We start from the raw sequence: 25,940 nt of genomic DNA, 5'->3' as shown, positions 1-25,940 counted from the left end.
CATAAACTTTTCATTAAAAGTCAAGTTGTTTTATTCATTTGCTTGTCACTGTGTCCCAGGATCCCCTTGAAAGGGCTGGTCTCTTGGCAGAGTCACGTCGTCTGTCTCGGAATGTGTGGGAGCTACTTATGATCCTCCCAACCAGTCCGAATCATTTGAATGGGTTCAAGAGTCTCATCATGGAGAGGGTGAGTAATACGTGTTTTGGGTCAAGTTCATATGAGGATGTAGAGTACACAGGAAATGAAGAAACCGCAGTAGCATCATTTCAAAATGCCTGTGCGTCAAAACATACCTCTATTTCCTGTTATTCATAACATCCCCTAAACTACTGTCAGCAATGTTACTGTTTAACTTTAATGTCTGCCCAGTTGTGTAGTGAAATGTGTTTTTATTTCTAGGCTATCAAAATGTGAATATATTTGAGAAATATTGCATGAAAACATATTTTGGTCTTTAATTATGATGAGAATGTTAGTGCCTCTCTGTTGATAAGCCTTTATGCTGTACATATTTTCATTTGGTCGGTTGATTTTTATTCAGTCTGGTGAGAGTGGGGACGATCAGTTGACGGTGGCGTGGAACGACCTGCTACCCCCATCTAGCCCCCACAAGTTGTACTACTCACTACAGATAGTTGAGGTCCTGTCTCACAGCCAGAAGTTGAGGCGCAAGTCAATGGTAACACTTGTTAATACCTCTCAGATAACCATGTATGGTTTGTGCAAGGCATGAGTATATTATTCAGGGATGGCAATTGTCTGCAAATCTGTGGATTTAAATGCAAATCAATCGATCCTGGACCATGTTCGGGGCCTGTAGCACCCATAGCCCCACCTGATTTTCTGCTGAAATCACTTTCACATCAGGCAATCCCTGATTATTACATACCAGAACAATCGCTCTTAGTGTCTACATTTATGCAGATTTAAATAGAGAAGTGTCTCAGTTCTTTGATATTTGATGTGTTTCTGCTTGCAGTCTATTACTTTAATAGTAACTTCATGGTCTCAGGGGATTTAAAGGCATTATCATTACAAATAGCCTGTAGTCAAGAACAGTGTTAAACAAAAATCATGCCACTAGTTTCGCCATGTGAATAGGTGCTAGCATGTACTTCGAATCTTATTGTGCCTTGCATGGGGTGATCAAGAATGTATGATGTATACAATGTACATGTGAATTGTTTAGCACACATTGCCTGGTTGCAGATGCGGTCAGGTGGTGGAGATGCATATTTAACAAGTGGTGAAACAGAATCAGGCAGTCATGATACAGCAGAGAATCTCTGGAGCTCACAGGTATGTTGTCTTTAACTGGTATATGTTAAATCAGTTTGAAACTTATCCCCATTGTCTTGGAATGTATATTTAATACTTGTCTTGTTGATGAGTGTTTAGATTCACTACCCTAAAAGCTAGTCTTTGATTAAAGTGTCCCAGGTTGCTTCAAATTGCCTGGATTTTCATTTTCAACCGTCTTAAATGACTCTACATACTGTCCCTGATCTTGACAAGATTTTGTATCATGTTTTAACAAATGAAGATTCTGGGATTTGGATGACATGAGACAAAAACTAGGTTCCACAGTCATGACTAGCTGCCATTTGCTGATGCACCATTAAGAAAGGCATTATCAAAGGCATCTAGAGTTTGTTTTGAACGTTGTGCTTTCTGTTTCAGTTTATTGCCAAGGGAGGTCTGAGCCACTTGTTCAACATCTTCATCTCAGGAAGTCTTCAGTCCAAGGAGGGAGACAACTGGAGTCAGGTACCACACACTGTTACATCAATGGGAGCTTGTGATCAGTTCATGAAAAACTCAAGTGAAATGTCATTAAAGACACATCACTTACTAATATTCCCCAGCAGAATTTTGATGTGTGTTCAGAGGTTTCTTGACCTTTGGTTTATCAGTTGTATTCAGATGCGAGCTTTATCGTAATTTGTTTAAATGTAAAATGAAGTAAATTAACTCGGTCAACCTTTTTCTGACATTATGATTGATCATGTTTGTGTGAGTGAGTTTGGATTTACACAGCTTTTAGCAATATTCCAGCAATATAGTGACCAGGAACAACAGAAAGGGGCTAAATACATGATACCCATGTGGGGAATTGAACCCAAGTCTTTGACATGATGAGCTAACATATTAACCCTTATGCTAACCCATTGACCCTTGCATTATGCTTGTGTGAATTGATAGTGTAAGTTCCTGAAGCTTTTGTGTTTGTCTTAGCCCCCGCCACAACAATTTGTCATGTAATGTTGTACCCAATGAGTTCAAATTTGGTGACAGTCTACATTGGGGATTACACAGACACCAGTTGATTTGGGTGACTTTCACCACTCTTCAAGCTCTTTATTAATGTGATATCTTATGTATTGTTGTACCCAATGTCTTCAAATTTGGTGACAGCCCACATTGATGGATTACACAGACACAAGACTATTTAGATAACTTTGACCTTATTTTCAAGGTCACCATGTCTCTTGTTATTGTGATATCTCTTGAACTGTTGTACCTAATGTGTTCACGTTTGATGACAGTCTACATTGGGGGATTATGCAGACACCAGTCGATTTGGGTGACCTTGACCTTATTTAGGTCACAGTGGCTCTTTGACCACTTTTCAAACTCTTGTTAACAAGATATCTCATTAACTGTTGTTTCCAATGTCTTCAAATTTGGTGATGGCCTACATTGGGGCATTAGGTAGACACCAGTCGATTTGGGTGATCTTTGCCTTATCTTTTAACATCACCCTGACTCTTCAACCAATATTCAAGCTATTGTTAACCTGATGTCTCATGCACAGTTGTACCCTACATTAGGTAGAGACGACTATGTTTGTCGTAAGATACGACTATCGGGATCGGGTGGTCAGACTCGCTGACTTGGTTGACACATTTCATCGGTTCCTAATTGCGCAGATCGATGCTCATGTTGTTGGTCACTGGATTGTCTGGTCCAGACTCAATTATTTACAGACGACTGCTATATAACTGGAACATTGCTAATGCGGCGTAAAACTAAACTCACTCACTCACTCACTACATTATGCAGATACCAGGTATGAAGTATGTCCTCAGGTAGTTCAGGTGATATACAGTTGTCAACATTAACCGAAGTATATTTTGTTTTCTAGTGGAATCAGGAATGCCTGGCGTACCTGCTTCGACTGGTCAGTCAGTTTGCTGTGAATCGTGCAGACCTTGAGACTGGGTCAGAAGAACAGTCTGAGACGTATGAGAGTCCCCGCAAGAAGGTCAAGAAGTCTAAGTCAGCACATGAGAAGATCTTCATTCCCAGACTCAATCAGGTGAGTATGAGTGGACTCATGACAGAGATTCTTAAAGGGCCCAATCACATGATATATGATTAATATAAGTCCTTTGAAACTGTAATGTTGAGCTATTGTTTCCAAAGCAGTATGAACGCAAAGAAGAAAACTAGATGTAATTTGTCGTGCTTTGGTGAAAATAGCCAAAGTTACTGGGGCAGAATGTGAGGATACTTTATACTGATACACAACAGCACACACTCTGCTTGATGTTAGAATATTGTCATACATATACAAGTGATAATATGGGTATTACATATTGAGAAGGCATGGATGTTTATGATCTGTTTTTCTCCTACAGTCCACCATCAACATGCTGAACACAGAGACTGTATTGAAGATTCTCATGCAGATCCTCTATGATGCTGCATTGCCTGAGTAAGTTCTCATAAAGTTACAACCGAATTAATTAAGATTAGTAATTGTGTTTTAGTACAAGCATCCAAGAGTCACAGAATATGTGTACCTTCATCATTGCTGAACTCCTTTTTTCTCACCTTGATATTTGCCTTTACTTGTTTTCAGTGTTAGTCTGATATTCATTTTACATTATTTTTCAGGGATACAAATCAGCTTTACATTGGATCCTGGGGCAGGGCTGAAGGTGAGTGTTGGTATATACTGATCAGTACATGTTGGAGTTTACATTTATAAAAGCAGACGTGTGTGCTCTCTCTCTCTTCTCTCACCCAAAAAGAGATTGAGAGAGATTCACATTCAAAATGGATGTGCTCTTCTCTGTGTCTGTGTCAGTTTTGTTGTTTATGTAGGTTCAGTGGTATGAAATGTTTGCTCCATCAGTGTGAACATTGTATAATCCACCGGTTGTTTGACTATATACTCTGCTGGAGGTAAAGCTTTTATATTCTGCCAGCAGTATAACTTTTATACTCAATCAGTGGTATAATGTGTATGCTGTACCATAGGTGCACTTTTTATGGTTCTGTCCTCAAATATGGGGGATGCAGCCTAATGGATAAAGCTTTCACTAGCTATCCAAAGGCTCAGGTTTGAGTCTCCTTATGGATACAATGTGTGAAGCCCATTTCTAGTGTCCCTGCCATGATATTGCTGCAATTTTGCTCAAAGTGGTGTAAAACTAAACTGTGTCAATCTTTCCCAGTGGTCCACTGCGCTCTCTCCTTCCTTATCTCCCTGGCCTACTCCTGTGATGAGGTGCCTGGACTGCTGTGTACCGCCACCAATTTCAACGCTTGGCTGAAACGTCTCACGCTGGAAGCTCCAGAGGTAGGAACTGTCTTTAAGGTCTTTGACTTAATGTGTCGTTTTCCTGACTGACTGTAATGTCAGCCTCAAGTTTTGTGTTACTCATGCTATTGGACTGAATTTTGTTTTGTTTTTCAAGCCTATTAATTCATGTTTTCAAATATTTTTGATCTGTGATTGAAATAGTATGTTTCTTCATGGAAACAATGTGACAGTTCATGGTCAGAACTGAAGCAGAGGTGACTAAATTATTTGATGACCGGGTTGACCACATGTGATGGTTGGAGACATTGCTGGTTTAACTACTTCGGAATGAATAATTTACATGAAATTGTAATACTGCTTGAACATTGATGTAAGTAAACACTTTTTGCTCAACCTCATCTTCAAATGAATATGATAGAAAACAAGGTAAGTAACTGACTTTGCTTGTGTTTCAGCCATACGTACGTAAGGAGGCGTGTATGGGCCTGTACCGCCTGCGACTGGGGAAGACAGTGGACAACAAGCCAGGCTACAGTTTCCTGCTCCCCATCCTCTCCAGTCTCCTCAGCTTCCTACAGGTGGCACTGGAGTTTAAGCCACAGAAGAACACTGAGGTATGGTCTTTAAATCACTTGTTCCCTCATTTCAGATTGATATATACCCTTAAACGTTTGTTTAAGGTTAGACATTGTGTCCTTTACATTTTAGTCTACTTTTGCAAATTAGCTCTTTGCTCCTTTTCTGTAGATTATGTTGAAAAATATAACCTAAGCTTTCTTGACGAAGCAAATATTTTACTGAACTAGACTAGTGGATTGAATCAAAAACTAGCTGCTGATAGATTGAATCATATTTCCATGTACAGAATCAGGAGTGAATCTCTTCCTTGTCATTTTTAAGTCAGTGTTTTTCTGAAGAAGGGTTAAGCGAATAGCGGAAAACCATGATTGTAAGACTGTAACAACTAGCTTGGATAAGACTTGCTTTATTACCCTTTGAATACATTATTATTATGTGAATGACCAAGCACATCAATGCACATGCTGTTGATCCCAGGTTTGTCAGACCCAGACTTGGTTGTTTACAGACCTTTGCCATATAGCTGGAAGACTTTTGATAGGAGACTTTAGATGTTGTTGAAGATGTTTCTATTGATGACGTCAGTTATTGCATGATTCAGTGTCTGTTGCATGGGACTGTAGTTGATGTTGGATGTTCTTCTGTAACAGTTTGACAGTAAGGAAAAGGAACCATTTGGTCCAGGGTGTCGGGATTACTTCTGGCTGGTGTGCAGATTTGTGGACAGCATTTCCAAGGAGGAAGCCAGTTCAGTAAGTCATGGTTTTTGTGTAATGTCTTTGAACACACTCTGTGTCGGGGACTGCTGGGTCAGGGACTGCTTGGCATTATCAGGCCTGAAGAATTTGGACATGATCAAGAACAAGTGCAGATTTAATGGACTTTCAGCCCTTGCATTTTCACTGATTCTTGAGATATTTTACAGGAAATGAGACAATGATGAGTACTAGAAAACATCACCTTGGATATATTTTGTCATATTTTGTAACATATGTATATATGTCATGATTTAAGATTTTTTGTATTGTTACTCTCCATTGCTGGGGTTTATTGGGTTATAATAATATGCAGGATGCCTCAGCTTGTTACAGGTCAAACTAAGCATGCAGTGCTTGAGTGAACAGCTGTTAACCTACATGCACTAGGTGTAGCTTTAGTTAGAAACCTAGTGGCAGTAACCAAATTTGTGTTGCACTCCTTTTATTGCAATATGTAGATGCAGTTATTGATGTTTCATTCAGAATTGTACCCTCTCAAAACATGTAAATGAGAAAATATACCATTCAGGAAAACTGTGTGGATCTCAACTCGTTGGCAAAAGAGGCCTACCAGCATATCATGGAGCGGCCATACTTGGAGACGCGGGTTGGATATGAAGAAGATGATGGCTTGATTGGTCTGCTCAATCTACTTACTGCTGTGCTCAAGCACAACCCACCATTCAAGACTTCATCAGAGGGCAAGGTAAGAGCATGCTAAAAATGCTTTGCTGCAAAAAGCTGCTTTGTTTTAAATTTTGTGGTCCTGCATCGTTGATTTAAAACTGGTGAATATGATTTGAAATCTGTCAGCTCTCAGCCAATCAGAATCAAGTATCCCACAATGTTGTGCTAGAATTGCTGTACAGGTGTGTCCAATGCCAAAGATATGAAGAAAACTTGCCAAATTTTGTTTTATGTTCCTGTTGACTGTTTGGGTGAGAAAATGTTCCAGGTTATGATGCATCTCGGTGATTTTACAGGATATCTGGTTTCAGTCTCTGCTGGATGAGATATTTGACAGCTTGTTTGCCCTGCCCTCGCCAACCAAACGCTACCTGCCTAGGTGTAAGAGTCAGGCTTCCAGGTCCGCAGCTTATGACCTGCTGGTGGAGATGGTAAAAGGCAGTGTAGACAACTACACCGCCCTCCACTCCAAGATGCTGGCACAACATACAAAAGATTCCCACACACCCTACCCCTGGGACTACTGGCCTCATGAAGATGGGCGATCCAAGTGCGGTTATGTTGGCTTGACTAACCTCGGAGCCACATGCTACATGGCGACATGCATGCAACACTTGTACATGATACCACAGGCTCGACAGTCTGTACTGCAGGCAAAGGTTGGTGGTGTTAATGATTTCTCTCATTGGGGTGTCTGTAGTGGCCGCAAATGTTCGAATCCTAGGTTGGGATTGAAACCTAAGACTTTCTGATGCTGAAGTCCAAATTCTTGTTCATATTAACCCTGATTAACCCTGTCATACTAACAATACTTAGACATATTTTAGTAGAATTTAATGTGAATACTCATCTCCACTCAGGGTGCTAATGTCCCTGCGGGGCGGTTGGGTAGCCTAGTGGTTAAAGCGTTGGCATGTCATGCTGATGACCCTGGTCAGAATCCCGACTTGGGTACAATGTTTGAAGCCCATTTCTGGTGTTCAACTCCATGATGTTGCTGGAATATTGCCAAAAGCGGTGTAAAACCAAAGTCAGTCACCCAGTCAGCTATTGTCCCTACCATAAGTGTGATCTACAGTGGATATGTACATGTAGCCATGCTAGCTCGTTCAAAGTAAGGTTGGATTCCACACCCAGCTATATCAGTATGCCATAGGTAAGAATGAGGAGAGCCATCTAAGATGAGGGTTAGATCTTAGTGGTGGATACCGTGTCAGATTGTGTGTCATGGTGTCCCTGTGGCATTGATCATTGATCATTGATCATCCTATGATCAAGTTGTCTGTGTATGTATGTATATTGTTGTGTCTTTCAGCAGAGGACAGACTATACAAGGCATGAAGGAACCCTTGTGGAACTACAGAAAATGTTTGCTTATTTGCAGGTAAGTTAGTTACTTTTCCCTGCATTCACTGATCATGTCTTGTAGAGAATTGAAGTATGAGGCATTTTCAAGACCACATCTCCACCTGAAGTGATGTTCCGTAATACAACCAGCAGTAAATAACATTGCCTTTCTTATCTCATGACAATCAGACTCATTTTGGGTTGATTCATGTAAAATGTCATGTTGTATATGAGATTTGCTTTAGTGACAGAAGTTGTAATGAAAAGTCATGAAATATGACTGAAATATCCAAGCAGCAATAGTGGATGCTTACTCACACTATCAACCCCTGATGTTGATGTTACTTGTTGATGTTACTTGACTCTCAATTGCCGTTCTGTTGTTTAGGAGAGTGAGAGGAAGGCGTACAACCCGAAGAGCTTTTGCAAGGCGTATACCATGGACAAGCAGCCATTGAACACAGGGGAACAGAAGGATATGACCGAGTTCTTTACTGATCTCATCACTAAGTTGGAGGAGATGGGGCCAGAAATGGTGAGATACTATCTTGTTATTTTGTTTTATCTTACTGTACTTATTTTGTACAAGTTAGTGTAGGTTTTGACAGTTGGAACATGTTATTGTAGATGTAGATTGATAGACCCTTTTTGATATTTCAGAAAGCACTTGTTAAAAGTCTGTTTGGAGGAATCATCACAAACAATGTAGTCTCTCTGGTGAGTATTTTGCTTCTTTTAACTGTTACTTTGGTCAGCAAAACATTGTAATCCAGTTTCGAGGAGATCTGACTTGATCTCATCAGTTTTAAGCCTGTTTTGGGTGATGAAGAAAATTACTGAAACCGAATTCAGTTACTCCCTGTTAACATTACAACATAAATTTGCATCTATTGAATTAACCCCAGCATAAGCCACTATGCTTGATTTGCAGGATTGTCCACATGTAAGTCGGACATTTGAGGAGTTCTACACTGTGAGGTGCCAGGTGACTGACATGAAGGACTTATATGTGAGTAAGCCTATTTTGTCGCTGTGTCTTAGAGTAACATATAAACTATAGTTGTAAGTATTATATGTGATAATATATATTCAATTTTAAGATTCAACAATGGCAGTACATTTCAAGGCAGATGTTTACATTGTGTTGCAGGAGTCGCTAGATGAGGTGACAGTGAAGGACATGCTAGAGGGAGACAACATGTACACCTGCTCCAAGTGCCAGAAGAAAGTCAGGGCAGAGAAGAGGTACTGACATAATGTCTGTTTGATCTATCTGTTCAGCTGTCACATATGACTGTCATCAGAGACTGATTAGTGTTGTAGCTCAGTGTTTAAAGCATTTGCTTATAAAGACATGGGTTGAATTCTTCATGTGGTTACAATGCGTCACACCCATTTCTGGTGTCCTCCACTGTGATATTGCTGGAATTTTGCTAAAAGCAGAACCATGCTCACTCTTCAGAATCAGTGATGTCTGAGTGCTAGTGTCCATGGTCCTGAGTTATGTCCCTTGCTTGCAGTTTGAGTCAAGATGCTTGTAGGCTTTCCTAAACATCCATGACCAGGGAACTTAAACTGTCTTTTATGACAATGGCATGTTCTTATGGAGTTGAACTAGTGTTTACAGTGCTGGAGGGCCTCTTTCACGCCCTATTTGACTGAACTGTGAATAGTATTTGTTTGATAAAGCCAGGAAATATTCTACACAAAGAATTGGTGCAAGACTTCCACATGTAACAATGATTACAGGAAATGTTCCAGGGGTTGCTGAGTGACCCTGTATGATGATGAGTGTGTTGATGTGTCTTGTTTCAGAGCATGTTTCCGGAAGCTGCCAAAGATCCTGTGTTTCAACACCATGCGGTACACGTTCAACATGGTGACAATGATGAAGGAGAAAGTCAACACTCACTTCTCCTTCCCCCTCCGACTGGACATCAAACCATACATGGAAGTGAACCTACTTGGCCCTGACAAACTCAAAGGTATGTACCTGTTTGGACAGAAGCATCAGTGACATATTTAAGATGCTTTTGGTTTAAGTACTAATTCTCCACAAGACTGCAGTGTATGAAGCTGGTTCTTTGTGTCCTCAGCTGGGAAATGTTGGAAGACAGTGAGGTGTGAACCCGACACTATCAGTCTCACATGAAGTGATACTGTTAATACTGGAACGATCTCTCGTAAAATCACATTGGCTGGTTAATATACTTACCAGAAATGTAAAGGAAATGAATCTGGAAAGGGAATTTGGTCCCTGGTATTTTTCATTCAGTGAAATTTTACATCAGTATCCCTCTGTTGCTTAGAGAAATGGTTTGTGAAAATGCTGATGTTCAAGTCTCAGAAATATATTTTCTATACTTTTACAAATTCTTATTGGATATGATTAAGATGTGTAATACAAAATTCCACATGAACATTACATTGTAGAATATTAGATATATTAGCTCTCAACTGGTCACAAGCTGAATCTGATAGTTCAAGCAGTGCCATAATAACATCTTGATTGGATGATGGTGGTAACATTGTCCTTAAATCTATGGTCTATAGTTGACGAGGAGGATGAGCTGACACTGATGGGGATGGACACCAGTGATGAGGATGAGAGCTCCGAGTATGAGCTGATTGGGGTGACAGTGCACACAGGTACAGCCGATGGCGGTCATTACTACAGCTTCATCCGAGACCGGCTCAACAAGACGGAAACAGGCCAGGACAAATGGTCAGTCTCCCCAGATGCAACTTTTACAGTTGTTGGGCATTGCTAGATTTTTTGTTGTTTAGAACTCAGTTTGACAGCATTCCAGTTCATATAATGGCACTGTGTCAGTTCTTGAGTCTGGATATATTTGACATTAGTATCCATCTCTTTAAATTAGATATGATGCCTCTCATCAGTCAAGTCAGGAAGCCTGTTTGCCTGATCTAATTGTTGCTTCTTATGACAAGCTTAAGTTGGTGATGACTAATTCCAGCCTGGATTTCTACAGGGGCATTGCAGTTTTGACTACATGTGATGTGAATTGTTTGAAGTTAATGACTGTAAAACTGAAATATTGTTGGGTGTGAAGATGTGTAATGTTCTCATTATGCTGAGGAGATATATGCAAGGAATGGAATCCTGCCTCTTGTGTTCATAGGTATCTGTTCAATGATGCTGAAGTGAAGCCATTTGATCCAAGTCAGATAGCTGGAGAGTGTTTTGGAGGAGAAATGACGGTAGGTGATCATGTAGACTTTACATTATTTCAGTGTTTTTCAGGAATCATAGAATGTAATAAACAAACATTTAACAGTCAAGTCTGTATCATCTGATCTGACTTCATCTGAGTATTAGCTGCAGATGGCTGTGACACTGATCATGTGGATTTAATATCCACACACTTATCTGTCTGCTTGAAGCATATGAGGAGAGGACAGTTTGATGTGTATCAACTGTAGCTGTGTTGTAGTCTGTAGATTGTCAGCCTAGAGAATAGATCAGTGGTTTGCGTTGTATCAAAAGTTAAGAGATGGAATTTGTTGTTACCCTGGCTGGCTCTCTACATGTAAGAGGTAGGAAAAACTGACTAACTGAGAGTCTATGTGAGTGAGGTGTCCATGTTATATTTCAGCATGGAATGTCAGAAGCTACATGTCGTCCATCTTGCCACACACACTTGGCTATATCAGAGAAATAATCTTGAAGTTGAAGTGTGACTTTACTTGACCTAACCTGAGAATGTGTTTTTGTGAGATGTTCATAGTGTATGAATCTTCTTGATTTGTCGTTACAGAGTAAGACGTATGATTCAGTCACTGACAAATTCATGGACTTCTCGTTTGAAAAGGTAAGAAGTTATGTCCAGTCAAACCTTCAACTGTGTGTATTTGTACTCAACAATAATGCTTATGTATTTGTTGTCTTCAGCCCTGACCAAGAATTCCCTGTCATATCAATAATTAAATGACTGTTTGACTACCACTGATCCATCTGATCCCAGTGACAATGTTGAAAAGGTTAATAATCGAGAGACTCGAGTCTCAGTAAGTGTCTACTCCAGGATGACAACACACTGTTCCTATACTTGTCCCCTATCTGCCCCCAGACAAACAGTGCGTACATGCTGTTCTATGAGAGATGTCCCAAGGGCAAGAAGACTGAGGAAGTGCTGGACAGTACAGAGGACAGAAAGAAGTTCAATTTTGAGTTGTCGAAGGACCTCGGTGATGTAAGCAGCATTGAATCTTTATAACTGTTTGTATTTAAACCATTCTCTAATATTCAGAAGTTGTTCAAAGTTATAAAATTCAAATCTGAGGTTTCTTCACGTCAGTTGTTAAAATGTTAACTACTTGCATAGTTATGAATACATGCTTATCCAGCTTCTAAATGCTTTTCAAAAAGTTATTTTATAACTGAAATGTTTCAAGAACCATGTGTAATAATCCAAGATTGTAATAACCAGATTAACATTCTTGACTTCCTGGTAATATTTCAGTGGATTTGGCAAGACAATACTCAGTTCCTACAGGACAAGAATCTCTTTGAACACACTTACTTTGGGTAAGTGCTATTACTGCCACTTCCTACAGATGTATAGTTCCCAGTGGTTGTTTGAGGTGGTTTCAAAGATTAAGAGGTCAGACTTAGCAACCGCATGTTATCCTAACCCCAAACTTGGATATTTGCTTGTAGTATACGTCACTTCATTTTCTTGACTGGGCTGGTTGAGATGCAGATATGTGTCTTGTCTGATTAGGCACTTGAGGATATGAATCATTGGAATAGATGTCTTAATTGTTTACTTTTTGATGTGATGTTGCTTGAATATTAGTGAGTACGACATTATTTTATCACACCATATTGTTTTTGTACAAACATAACACAAATCTATTAAAGTAGCAAACATTGAGACTGTGTTCCCTGAGTTTAGATATGATGTGACAGATGTTGTTACTCGGTGTTCAGGTTCATGTGGCAGATCTGTGGGTACATCACAACCACTCTGCCCAAGGATGACAACAGCATCGTCCCCCTGAAGGCAGCTCAACTCTCCACATCGTTTGTCCTGGAAACTCTCATACATGCCAAAGAAAAGGTGAGACAGCAACATATTATAAGGATATTGACCGGGATTAAGTCACTGATTCATCACATTGACATTGTAATAATAAATGTTCTATTGTGATCATATTGGTTTATTTCACTGCTTTTGTTTCAGCCCACAATGTTACAGTGGATTGAGCTGCTCACCAAACAGTTCAACTCTTGTCCAGCTGCTTGTGAGGTGAGTCCTCTGTCACTTGACATTCTAACTGGCCAGTCAAACAGTTTGACACGTTATACAGCTGGCCAGTCAAACAGTTTGACACATTATACAGAGGGTGACATTAGACTGCATGTCAGAATCGAAGACACTTCCTCAGTTGTATATCCTCTTTGTGCATCTGAGTCAGGAATGGTCTCTTATTTTATCTGAATAGTATTTATCATCCAAAACTCTGTTCCACAGCAGATATCGTTTGTGTGAGATCAGACGATGTGTCCTAGGAGATATCGTTTTGACAGTAGATTTTGCATAATGCCCTGACAGTGCTATGACGTCATAAACGTCATATGACGTCACTATCTCTTCACTCTCTGTAGGGTGTAATATCACCAATGTTATTCAGTGATTCAACTCTAGTACCTGACCATTCTTAGGATCAGCGTTTGCTTCAAATGGTTAATGTTGATTTTGCAGTGGTTCTTGGACCACATGGCTGACAGTGACTGGTGGCCCCAGCAGATTCTCATCAAGTGTCCCAATCAGATGGTCAGACAGGTACGTCCAGTACACAATATCTTCTGCTTGAATAGGCTTGGTTGTTACAGGTAGATTGGCAATTAAGCACGTACAGTACATGCTGACCATGGCGTGAAATCAATACTGCTACTGTTGAACACGTGTCTCATAGAGCAATTTAGTTCAGCAAAACAGCATCATGACACAATTCGCATGAGGAAATTGAACTTTTCAATGTTTAGATCTGTTTCCATCTCGTTTCAAATGGAATGTTCTGGAGGGCGTTCCCATACATGCAAATTGGAGTGAATTGTCAGGTCGTGGCTCCTCTAATATTTGTCAAGCAGTATGTGTTTATTATTTATTTACACTAGTGCAGGGTAGTAAAAAGCAGTATCATGACTTGTTATAAAGGTGAAAGAAAGTTTTCAGACAGATTTGTTACATTTGTCTTTGTTTTCTTTTTTTAAGATTTGTTAGATTAGGACATCCATATTATAATATTTTGTTGTGTTTTTTCAGATGTTCCAGAGATTAGTAATTCATGTAATTGGTCAGCTGCGTCACTCCCACTTTGATCTCTACATGCAGCCGATTGTGGAGAGGTGAGAACTGACTTGCTCATGTGTAGAGATTATGACTTACCTGACATGTTAGTATGTACTTGACTTCAATTTTCGAAGTGTAAATCATTATGGCCACCTGATTTAATTAATGTTTGAATTGATGTGTTGTTGATGTAGTGAGGATGGTGTTGTGGACGTGACAGAGATCGGGAACAGGTCATGTGTGACAAGGTTCATCAAGAAGATGCTTACCATTGTAAGTCTGATTATACTATCATCCCATGATACATAGAGGCAGGAGTGAATTAATTAATGTATTCAGTAATATAGGCCACAAGCAGTGAACTGATGCAATTCATCTAATGGCTTGGTAATGATGTTAGAACCTGCACAGAAACATCCCTCTCACTGTAATAAAGAACCCATCACATTTAGACTATAGCATATATAGCATAAAGCATTTGACCCTTTAACTTTAGAATTGAAAGCACAACTGTTACACCTGTTTTCAAACAGAGTCATAAATTCTCCAAAAATGTGCTGACACAAGTTACTGTGATGGGGATTAACTTAAAATAGGGTATCTCAGGGATCTGTTTATGAATGTGTTGCGATATCTTTGGAATGGTTTATAAATTATTCAACTAATAGCGCTAAAATAGCCTTAGATCATTGTGTTTTTATATTTTGTTCCCTTTCACCTGACTGACATGTAAATGATTGTTACCGTGTGTTTGTCTTGTAGATTGAACATGGTGTGCGGCCACACAGCAAGTATCTGACCGAGTACTTTGCCTTCCTGCTAGAGTTTGCTAAGACTGGGGAGGAGGAGTGTAACTTCCTCATCAGCATCAACGCTATCTCCACCATGATCGCCTTCTACATGGGACAGAAGGCCCAGGAGAATTACGTAAGTGAGATTAGATGGTCAAGTGCCGTGACTAGTCTTCTTGCCATGTTGTCTTACTTTGAATCACTAAATATACATTTGCTCATTCAGTGGTTGGAGAGTTAAGTGCTTATTGTGTGATTATTCTGACTTTTCCTTTCAAAGGTACCATTTCTACGGTGCCCTCCTTTGTCTTTCAGCTCATATATTACTTACAGTGCAACCAAAACCACTTTTTCATCATATCCTAGTTGTGTAGATTGATGTTCGTGCTGTTGATCACTGGATTTTCTGGTCTAGACTTGGAATATTTATATCTGCTTATTGTACCTGCCTGAGACAGCTTTCTTTTCTGAACTTCTATACCCTCAGTCTTTCAGGGTTGTCTTTTGGGTACAGGTGCTTCACATTGATACCATTCAAAATACATATTTATCTTATGTTTCTGTTCTTACTGTAGGTTGAGATCCTGTCAGATGATGATGAGGAAGAAGATGTGATCTCACTGACTGATGACAACTACCGCCCCATGTCTCTGGAGAAGATGATCTCACTGATAGCTCTACTGGTGGAGAAGTCTCGTGCAGAGAAGCAGCTGCATCTCTCTGAGAAGGATTACAACTCCATTATTGGGGGCAAGGTGAGGAGAAGCTGGACAACAGATTGGGGACCTGAGTCACAACACAATGACTGCCTTACATCTATGCTAAAGCATAGGAGTTAAGACACATGCAGCACAGAGGGCCTGTGTCACAAAATTGTTGTAGCACTATGACTGCCTAAAGTTATTTTCTTTTACTCCCATATATGGAATTACAATTGTTACATTGTTGTTTTCAGGGCTTTCCATTCCTGTTCAATCAAATCCGTGATAATATCAACATCCGGCAGTCGTGCAATCTCATCTTTAGCTTAACAAGATATAATGAGACTCTAGCAGTTGCAGTAAGTATTTAATGCTCGTACATTGGTGATGATGGTGGTGGTGATGGTGGTAATGATACATTGTTGGATATGTATGTTACAGTGTTTAAACAAAGTAAAACTATTTTTGTTTTACCATTGATGGTTCGAATAGTATTCATTAATGCTCAATTTGTTGGGGAGGTGGGGTAGCCTAGTGGTAAAAGAGTTCACTCGTCATGTCGAAAACATGAGTTTGAGTCCCAACATGGGTGCAGTGTGTGAAGTCTGTGTGAAGTCAGACCCCTGTCGTGATGTTGCTGGAATATTGCTGAAAACAGCGTAGGACCATACCCACTCGCTTGCTCACTCACTGGTTATTGATGGAGAGGTGAGGTAGATAAAATTCAGTAATGTGCCAGCCCAATTCCATCATACAAACATTGTCAGTATGTGACAGCCATTGTCTTGAAGGTTTTGCTATGTTTCTTATGTGTTGATGTGCTGGTGCTCATTTATGTAGAATGTGTTACAGGTGATAAATATGGTGTTTGGGGCCATCAGGAAACTGAACCCTGAGGTGAGTCAGCTTTTGTCTATATACTGGTCAAAAGAAGTTATGGACAGACAAATCATGACAATATGAACAAATTGGGGCTCCTTACCTTCTTGAGAGTAATGCATGTCTTGATAAATGAGAGATTTAAAGTTGACTTTCAATCACATTAAATATCTGTATGAAGAGTAAGATTGCTTTGTAGAAATGATGTTTATGCCAGATAAAATAAAAAAATCTGTTCAGTTCAGCTGGTGAGTTATCTGAAGGACAATTTTATGGTTTCGAGTAAGGGGGACTAAGTAAAAGTAGAAGTGTTTACAGAGATTTTCTTTCTTTACCTCTGTTTCGTATGCGATGATCACAGCACATGATGTTGTGTTGCAGCAATCTCAGCCATTCTTCAAGCTGCTGTCCATGTTGGTAGAGTTTGTAGGCGGTCCCCCGGGAATGCCACAGTACACTCAGTACGTGCTGCAGAGGTTCTGGGAGGTGAGGAGCTTTGTTTGTACTTGCTGGTTGATTATGCTCATGGATTTATTACAATGACAGACACATTGTGGAAATGAACACTTAATGTAAGATATGAAACTTAGTAAATCAGATTTCTGTGATAGATAAGCTGATGAGCTCCAAGACTGTAATACAGCTTTGTTAATTATTGATCATTGAGTTGTTTAAAGAATAGAATTTGGTCAGGTGGCTGTGAAAGCATGTGTGATGAAATTTAGAACTTGCTTTACTGCCAGCTACAAAAATGATGTTGTGAAATCATGGTTATTAAGAGCAGACATGACTGTAGCTACTGCTGTAATATGTAGAGATCATGTGACGGTCGGTTACGTCAGAAATGTACTGTTGACAGCCCGTCGTGTAGCATGGCTTCTGTTGTATCAGTGCACATTGCTGTACCTATCTGGTAACGATTAACCTGCTTACGAGTTACAGTAATTTAGTTCTTTTCTAAATGTAATCTTCAGTTGACCAAATGTTGTCCACAACAATGTCTGGAGTGGATGACTGGTCAGGTGACTCGCAACAAGTTGGCCCAGGCCTGGACTCTGAACCAAATGGACAACTGGGTGGAGCCTTACCTCATAGCTCACAACAATGTCCGGGTCCGTAATGGTAAGTAGAGAACAGGGGAAGTGGGTCATTGCAACCGGTGAAATTAAGACAATGCAACCAGGTCAATGTAACCAAGACAGTGTGACCAGGTCATTGTAACCAAGACAGTGTGACCAGATCATTGTAACCAAGACAGTGTAACTAGGTCATAACCAGTGTAACTGCAATGGTGTAATAAGGTCATTGTAATCAGTGTAATCATGACAGTGTAACCAGATCAGTGTCACTAAGACAGTGTAGCCAGGTCAGTGTCACGAAGACAGTGTAACCATTATAATCAGTCAACAGGCATTATAATCAGTGTAACTACAACAGTGGAACCAGGTCATAGTAATTGGTGTTAGCAAGACAGTGTAACCAAATCATTGTAATCGGTGTAACCAGATCATTGTAATCAGTGTAACCAAGGCAGAGTAACCAGACCATTGTAACCAGTGTAACCAGAGCATTGTAATCAGTGCAACCAAGGCAGAGTAACCAGACCATTGTAATCAGTGTAACTAAGGCAGATTAACCAGACCATTGTAAGCATTGTAACCAGGTCATTGTATTCAGTGTAACCAAGGCAGAGTAACCAGACCATTGTAACCAGTGTAACCAGTGTAGCCAGGTCATTGTAATCAGTGTAACCAAGGCAGAGTAACCAGACCATTGTAACCAGTGTCAGTGTAACCATTGTGGAAGTCGGACAACTGGTGGTCAGAACCACATACTTTCTCCAACCCTTTGAGTATAAACTAAACTACTATGAAAGTGTAATCCAAAATATGGCATACTTAGTCTTTCTGTTTGTGCATGGTGGCCCCATGCTGTACAATGTACTGGTACTGACGGACATCTTGTTTTGCCACAGCCGCTGCCTTCCTGCTGGTGTCCCTAGTGCCCAGCACTCACTTCCGCCAGTCTTTCCGCTCTGCGAGGAGCATGCTCAGTCCGCACAAGGAGTTTGCTGTGAGTATCATATTGATCTTACAATATGTGTTCATTATTTTGAGTAAACTGTTTGCAGCTTTAGTGTTAATCCTGAAATATGAACTTTTTCGGTGTCCTATAAATATGTAAATTCAAAAAAATATATCTGCGTATTGTCTTGTTTTTAATAATAGTAATTATAATGTTATTAGTACAAATTCTATTCATAAACGTGAGAAATCTCTGCCAATAACAGCATGGATTGTATGATTCAGACCATGTCATGAGAAGGGTTTATGAATTGCTATCAAATAGTAACTTACCATGTTCCTGTCTGCCAGTGAGAAATACAGGGTATAGATTTACTTATACCAGTACCTTTAGACATATTTTCTGTGCATGATCTGAAGGAAGCTTAAGGTTGTCAGGGATCAATTTAGTGTTTTGTTACTTGCACAGGTGCAACCCAACCCAGTTGAATAGCTGTTGCACCGAAACATTGTGGTTATGGACAGTTCTTGTAAACAGGGATCACCTGTGTCTCTGTGTTGCTATAGTGTCATGGATACTACATTGGGGATATATGATAATGTACTCCGAAACTGCTGATGTTCTAACCACTATGTTGCAACTGGAATTTTGCTGCCGCAACTATGTCTTTAGCTTATGCTGCACCTGCGGCAAGGAGGTTAACATCTCTTAAATCGTGCTAAGGTTGTGAATCAGGGTCAAGGTCAGTGTCAGGGTCAGGGTCAGGGTCAGGGTTAGGTTAGGGTTAGGTTAGGGTTATTATTATTATTATTATTATTATAAGTGTTCTTGTATAGCGCACAAATCAAACTGCAAGGCAATTTCTCTAGGCGCTAGGTATTTTTCCCTCGATCACCGGATGTCAATCTCAACAGCACATCGTATTTCAATCTCAACTCCCTGGGGAGTGTACAACTCTTGCTGCCACTAGGCGCACTGAGTTTATTGTGGCTCTCTCATCCTAACGAGGTACCCATTTGACAGCTGGGTGGACTGGGACACATAGTCACAGCACTTTGTCCAAGTTTACTGCACGTTGCTGTACCTGCAACTAGGTGTATGCATGTGTTCATGTGGCCACCATCTGGTCATATACCAACAGATTCGTGGGTTCTTATAAGTGCACAGGGTTGTGTACTGTACACTATGGGTTGTGACAACACTGAAAGAGTCTGCACACATAGCTGACTCCAAGGTTTTTACACCCGGTCACAGGTGGGCTCGATCCCGAAACCTCAACCTCGCTGGATCACTAGCCTGGCACCTTAGCCAGCTCGCCCACCATGGGTTGTGGTTAGAGGCTCCTATATACAACAACCGGAAGCAGCTACAACAGTGATACATGTATAAGTAAAGTGCTTCAGTACATATGAAAGCATTGCAATTGTTCACCTGTAAAATTTGAGAACATGGGGTACAGGTCAAAAAAAAGAATAGCATTGATGACTGAATTGTTACAGGACACTGAACTCTGAAATGTACACCACGTGTCAATGGTTAAGTTGATATTTTCTGGGAATGTTCACTTTGATGTTGTTGTTTTCAGATGTCCACAGAGGCACTCATGGTCCTGCATCAGGTGAGGAGGTTGAAGACTTGAACACTAATTTCATTATCTGTGAGATACATGGTTTAATAGAGCAGAAATGGTTTACCACATTATTTTTGGTTCAGGACACGTAAATTCAGATTGAAAATGCAGTGCATTTGATTTTTGTACCAAAAATATCATCTTACTCAGCTTATGCTCATTACTTTTGGAATGTCATTAGGGGCGGTGGGCTACTCCCAGTTAGTCTAGTGGTTAAGGTGTTTGCTTGTCATGCTGAATACCCGAGTTTAATTCCCCCACATGGGCACAGTCTGTGAAGTCCATTTCTGGTGTCCCCTACTGTGATATTGCTGGAATATTTCTAAAAGCGGCGTAAAAGTAAACTAAACTCACTCACTCTCCCTCACTTACACACTCAAACACTCACTCACTCACTCACTCACTCACTCACTCACTCACTCACTCACTCACTCACTCACTCACTCACTCACTCGGATGTCATCACAGATATTCCATGTAATTTCATTGTAGAAGACATCTTCATGTGCCTACCGTTTCTGACATTTCTGTGCCGCTATTGCCAGCAACTCGATTGGATTGGATGAACTATATCATACAAAGGCACTTGCGTTTAGGTCCTAATTCCATTAAGATTTCTTCTCAAGACTTTAACCAAACCGACAGTGCCTTTCAACGGAAAGTTCGAAAACTGTTACATTTTATTGTTAATGAACCGAACTGAATTGTACCAAACTGAGAGCTGTTTACCATGATGCATACCAGTCAGTGGCATGTCATACGGTTGCACCACTTCAGGTTCATTATCCCCCATGTTTTGCAGGGGGGTTATTAAAATGGGCTTTGTTGGTCAGAGTGTATATGTGTGTGTGCGTGGGTGCATATTTGTCCACCATGGTGTACTGGTATTGGTATTTGTGGAATGCTGAATGAAATATTTTTGGCTTTTCCATGGCAACAAGTTTGACTTAAACTGAAATGGGTTGTTGTACTCCTTCCTGGAGCAGAACTTAAAATACCTTTCAATACTCTGCTTCCATGTTTCTATATACACACCAAAACATTTGACATAATCATAACTTGTAGACATACTCATGAAGACTATTTTGCCATTGAAGGGGATATTGTTGGACCTGTTAAACATTGACATGGTTGACATCATGTATGTAACTTTGCTCACAGTGTTTTGATAGGGTCGTTCTTTGTTCTAGGTCTATGAGCATCTATTGAGTCTCCTGTCACGGGCGAGGTTATATGTTGGTGAGTAAATTTACATCACTTTACAAAAATATCTACAGCCATTGATGTAAGTTACCTACAATCAGGGTTGCACTGAAGTGATGTATGTAAACAAATCTGAAGGTTTCTTACCAGTCACTTGGCTTATCAGAAATTCTTTCAAAACTCCAAGTTGATTTTAAATAATATGGATTAGTGATGAAATATTGTGCAGTTTTCTAATTCGGAAAACTATGTGCATATTGTTTAATCAGAGGCCTGATGGTACTTTTTTCTGTTCAGATCCCCAGGTGCATGGCACAATGAAACTGATGTGTTACTTCGCTGTCATGACGTACTGTCTCGTGTCTAAACAGGAAAAACTCTTGGTGAGTGTGCACTCATACCTGTTGTTGTCAGCAGTAGGGAGCACATAGCTGGCGTTAATTTGTTATAGGAAAGATCTAGGTTCTATTCCCAATGTTATTGTTAACTCTTCAGCACAATGTATTTGGTGTGTCTCCGAGTTCCTTATCCTATAATACATTTGTAGAAGCACAGACAGATATCTTCCCCAGTTCTACATGCTTGTTGGGGAAAAATCCAGACTGAACATGGTTAATACAGGTGCTTTTGGGGGTTGGGATAGTCAAGTGGTTAAAACACTTGTCCCATGGAGGCCAGGTTTGATTCCCACCTGGGTAGAATGGTTGTTGCACTCCTGTTCTACATGTAATTGAATTACTTGGATGTTTTGTTGTATTCATATGTCTGAATGATTCCTCATAAAAGTTCTCAAGAAATGAGTTTTAAATGTATTATTGTGGTTTCAGTTTGGAGAGTATTTCTTGGATCTATGGCAGTTGTTCCAGCCAAAGCTGTCTGAGCCCCAAATCTCAATGCACCATAATAAACAGGTAGCGTTGTTATCCCATTTCGTTTTCACTTCAAGAGTCTTGATGTATTTTGGGAAGATGGTTTATAGTTAAGTTGTCGACTTTACTTAAACCTTGAGTCATTATATTATGTTACCTTTTACGTTCTCTTGTGTAGAAAGCACTTTCATGAACTATCCACGAAGATCTGGATTAGAAATTGTCTTCAGTAACCCATACTTGATGTAAAAGCAAGTGACAGATCATATGGTGGGACTCTTTGACTTGGTTGATGTATATCGTCAGTTTATCCCATTTTGTGATCAATGCTCATTACTTCAATCACTAGAGTGATTGGTCCAGGCTCAGTTATTTACGGGCACTGTTGTATATTTAGAACATTGCTGAGTGCAGGGTTAAATAACAAATAACAAGAACCACTTGTACAGAAGCCCTGTCTTTGACCAGATTGTGTTGTTTCAGACTTTGCTGCTGTTTTGGCACCAAGTGTGTGTAGACTGTCCAGAGAATGTCAAACAGATCGTCTCCAACCAACATGTCTGCAAGAACATTGCCTTCAGCTACATCCTGTAAGTAGTCTAGCAATTATGTGTCAAAAATTGTAAGAAACAACAAATATACTGAACAGCAAATGAAAGTCAAGATTAAAAAAAATAAAATCTCATAAAAATAAAGGTTCATTATTATGTCTTCTATTTGAAAACTTGTCGCAAAAACCCAAACTCAGTTGCATTTCTTTTGCTGTCAGTATATGTTCTGTTGGTTTCTTTAGTAACAATTACATGCACTGATATTGTTTGGGTATATATTTTCAAGTAGTGTATTGTTTTGTCTGACCTCCATGTGGAAATCATTTGGGTACTTTGACCTTGACCTTGCAGTGCTGACCACGATGATCAGGATGTTGTGATGTTCAACCGGGTGATGCTGCCTGCATACTACGGGCTGTTACGAATGTGCTGTCAGCAGTCTCGGCAGTTCACGCGACAGCTAGCGCAGCACCAGAACATAGCATGGGCTTTCAAGAACATCACACTGTACCCTACACAGTACACTCTGGTTAGTAGTCTCAGTCTGGCATTCCTCAAACCCAGGTGCTCTTCATTGAAGGGGTGGTCTGCAACTGTAGCCAGGGGTTGAGGTGGTCACTAGCCATGTGGAAAACCTGAGTACAATTACCTGTGTTCACATGAGTGACGTCTATTTCTGATCTACCCCATCATGTTATTGCTTGAATATTGCTAAGTGCAAACAAATCTCACCCCTTTCCTTCAGGGAATATTATTAAACTGTGAACATAGGGGAGGTAACTCTCAATAACTTTAACTCCTTCCTGTTTGTGCAGTTTCCCTATATTTAGCTTCATCCTTCAGTTGTTATGCTCTAAAATCATGAATGCATACTGCACATTGTGAATAGAGTATGTTGCTGTTTTGAGGACCTACTTCACAAGAAGGATGTTTATATCAATTTTATGTTTGAGCTCTTACTGATGCATAGGTGTCTGAATTGGTAATTCCATGTCCCAGTGAAGTTATGCTTGAAAATACGTGCATCATCTGTCATATCTTGACAAAACAAACTTCTGAGGACGTTTTGAATTTCTTGAGACATCATCTGAAATTTGTTTTCCATAAATGATAACGCCACCCTCTAGATTTAGGTTTTGTGAAGATCGAAGTTATTTCTTAAGTTAACTGAGTCAGTTGATGTGAGTGGTTGTTGTTTGTGTTGATGCAGGCAGTGGAGGAGCTGTTCAAGATGATGAAACTGATGGTGATGAGATACCCGGACAGCTCTGAGGAAGAGCTGAAGGCCATCGCATCATTCAAGCGTGCCAACATACTTATGTACCTACAGGCATTAGATGCCAGATCTATGTGGCAGACTCTTATCAGGTAGGTCTTTCTGCTTGATAACTGGGAAAGAGCAGGTCTATCTTTCCAGAACTACCCATTTTCATAATTTTATTCATTTCAAAATTTATCAAATGTTATACAACATAGCCTAACTCTCAGGTGTTTCTTATGAACTGATTACTGATCTTCATGAGTCTGTCCTGTATATTAGCAGTGTGTGTAGAATCAAAATGAAAACAGAATATATGGAGGCATGCTTTTTGTAGAATTTAGAACTTTCACACTTATAGACTTGTCAGTGTTGTGAAATATTCCTTGTCTTTTATGTGTTTGATTTGTCTTAGCATAAGTGTCCTTTAGAAATGTACTTCACACTTGTTTTGTGATTAGCTGAAACCTTTTTGTGTTTTATATTCAGATTAAGTAGTCCATGAGATAGATTTAGACGATGGAGGTAAGTGAAGTTCCTGATGGTATGATATGTATGTTTCAGTGCTTTCAAAATCTTGGTGGAGAGTCGGGAAGAGAGGATGCTGCTCATCTACCACCAGGGTCTGCAAATGATCACAGAGGTAAGGGCAGATAACGAGATAGGAGCAAGGGGAGATAACTGGATAATCAGATGTCATTCTGCATGTGGATAGACCCTTTATACTTGGACTGTTGTTGTGTATCAATGGACACTGGAAAAATCATGTGAAGTAGTATATTCTCACTGTCCCTCTCGTCACTGTATCAGATAAACTCCAAATGATGAAAGGGATAATGACAAGCCAGCAAACAAAATTATACAGTCGCTGTTTTCATTGCTTTAAAGGCTTCTAGGCATCAAGTGAAGTTTGTACATTTGATTATTTGTAGGCATTCTTCACCCTCCATGCGATGTATCACGAGGCCACAGCATGTCACGTGACCGGGGATATCGTGGACCTGTTGACGATACTGCTTCATGTGCTAGAGTGTGGCAAGGAATGCCATGAGAAGAAAGGTACCAAAATATTCTGATTATCTTTCTTGATGTTTTGTTGATTGTTTGATCAGTTTGTTTATATTGAATGGGGTGTGGTGGAATAGCTTAGTGATTCATATTTTAGCTTGTTACGCCAGAGACCTGGATTTGATTCTCTAAATGGGTATAATGTGTGGAGCCCATTTCTGGTGTAGCTGCTGTGATATTGCTGGAATGGTGCTGAAAGCAGTGTAGAACTAGACTCACTCACTGAATTAATGAGTGGGATGAAATTAATTGTAATGCAAGCTGTAGCAAATATATTTGTCTCTTTTTCCCCAGGGAGCCAGCTAGCTGATGCTAAAGCATATTTGTTGAACTGGGAGGAGAGAAATGAACTGCCCAAAAAACTGCTGACTTTGCTCAATTCCTACACCCCACCAGAAGTCCGGTCTATCAGTATAGGTGAGTCAAACAATCACTCTGATGTTGCATAAAGTCCTGATCTTCATTATGGGCTATATTTTTGGTTTGAGTAAGGCAACAATCACTTGATCTTTGGTCCACTGCTAGACTTCAATGAAAGTGCAATGATGTTTACCTGCAGATACAGTAGAATCATGGGAACCTGTTCCAGAATGCTGAGCCCAACAAGCAGTGCATGCAGTGTTAGCCTCCTTTTCAGTTCTGTTACAGCCCTGACAAATCCATAACCACTTCATTGTAATTACATAGCTCAAATGGTGGTATGATGTTCAAGTGAAATAC

The 25,940-nt window shown here is 40.0% G+C and overlaps 1 protein-coding gene across 2 annotated transcripts in view; it reads left to right on the top strand.

The window, feature by feature from the left end:
* The window catches only part of LOC137293419 (ubiquitin carboxyl-terminal hydrolase 34-like), a 299,421-nt gene that overhangs the window by 43,552 nt on the left and 229,929 nt on the right, over positions 1-25,940 (top strand). Inside the window, exons 28-72 of one of the 2 annotated variants that reach the window (XM_067823947.1) lie at positions 60-188; positions 544-681; positions 1,212-1,301; positions 1,683-1,769; positions 3,148-3,321; positions 3,644-3,720; positions 3,903-3,946; positions 4,466-4,590; positions 5,010-5,168; positions 5,784-5,885; positions 6,421-6,597; positions 6,890-7,237; positions 7,894-7,962; positions 8,314-8,460; positions 8,586-8,642; positions 8,857-8,934; positions 9,076-9,170; positions 9,741-9,910; positions 10,479-10,650; positions 11,069-11,147; positions 11,705-11,758; positions 12,017-12,139; positions 12,410-12,474; positions 12,880-13,009; positions 13,133-13,198; positions 13,655-13,735; positions 14,219-14,301; positions 14,440-14,518; positions 15,008-15,172; positions 15,612-15,791; positions 15,992-16,096; positions 16,590-16,634; positions 16,998-17,102; positions 17,591-17,738; positions 18,592-18,689; positions 20,227-20,259; positions 21,462-21,510; positions 21,772-21,857; positions 22,302-22,385; positions 22,827-22,933; positions 23,246-23,423; positions 24,105-24,262; positions 24,717-24,795; positions 25,085-25,211; positions 25,515-25,637. In XM_067823947.1, the coding sequence (XP_067680048.1) occupies positions 60-188; positions 544-681; positions 1,212-1,301; positions 1,683-1,769; positions 3,148-3,321; positions 3,644-3,720; positions 3,903-3,946; positions 4,466-4,590; positions 5,010-5,168; positions 5,784-5,885; positions 6,421-6,597; positions 6,890-7,237; positions 7,894-7,962; positions 8,314-8,460; positions 8,586-8,642; positions 8,857-8,934; positions 9,076-9,170; positions 9,741-9,910; positions 10,479-10,650; positions 11,069-11,147; positions 11,705-11,758; positions 12,017-12,139; positions 12,410-12,474; positions 12,880-13,009; positions 13,133-13,198; positions 13,655-13,735; positions 14,219-14,301; positions 14,440-14,518; positions 15,008-15,172; positions 15,612-15,791; positions 15,992-16,096; positions 16,590-16,634; positions 16,998-17,102; positions 17,591-17,738; positions 18,592-18,689; positions 20,227-20,259; positions 21,462-21,510; positions 21,772-21,857; positions 22,302-22,385; positions 22,827-22,933; positions 23,246-23,423; positions 24,105-24,262; positions 24,717-24,795; positions 25,085-25,211; positions 25,515-25,637 (5,068 nt within the window). Of the gene's footprint in view, positions 1-59; positions 189-543; positions 682-1,211; positions 1,302-1,682; positions 1,770-3,147; positions 3,322-3,643; positions 3,721-3,902; positions 3,947-4,465; positions 4,591-5,009; positions 5,169-5,783; positions 5,886-6,420; positions 6,598-6,889; positions 7,238-7,893; positions 7,963-8,313; positions 8,461-8,585; positions 8,643-8,856; positions 8,935-9,075; positions 9,171-9,740; positions 9,911-10,478; positions 10,651-11,068; positions 11,148-11,704; positions 11,759-12,016; positions 12,140-12,409; positions 12,475-12,879; positions 13,010-13,132; positions 13,199-13,654; positions 13,736-14,218; positions 14,302-14,439; positions 14,519-15,007; positions 15,173-15,611; positions 15,792-15,991; positions 16,097-16,577; positions 16,635-16,997; positions 17,103-17,590; positions 17,739-18,591; positions 18,690-20,226; positions 20,260-21,461; positions 21,511-21,771; positions 21,858-22,301; positions 22,386-22,826; positions 22,934-23,245; positions 23,424-24,104; positions 24,263-24,716; positions 24,796-25,084; positions 25,212-25,514; positions 25,638-25,940 lie in introns of both variants that reach the window. The other variant, XM_067823946.1, reaches the window with a different exon arrangement.

The sequence above is a fragment of the Haliotis asinina genome, chromosome 8 (genome assembly GCF_037392515.1).
Source record: "Haliotis asinina isolate JCU_RB_2024 chromosome 8, JCU_Hal_asi_v2, whole genome shotgun sequence".
In the NCBI taxonomy this organism is placed as follows: Eukaryota; Metazoa; Mollusca; class Gastropoda; order Lepetellida; family Haliotidae; genus Haliotis; species Haliotis asinina.
Note: the sequence above shows the minus strand (reverse complement) of the source record. Positions and strands in the feature narration are given on the sequence as shown.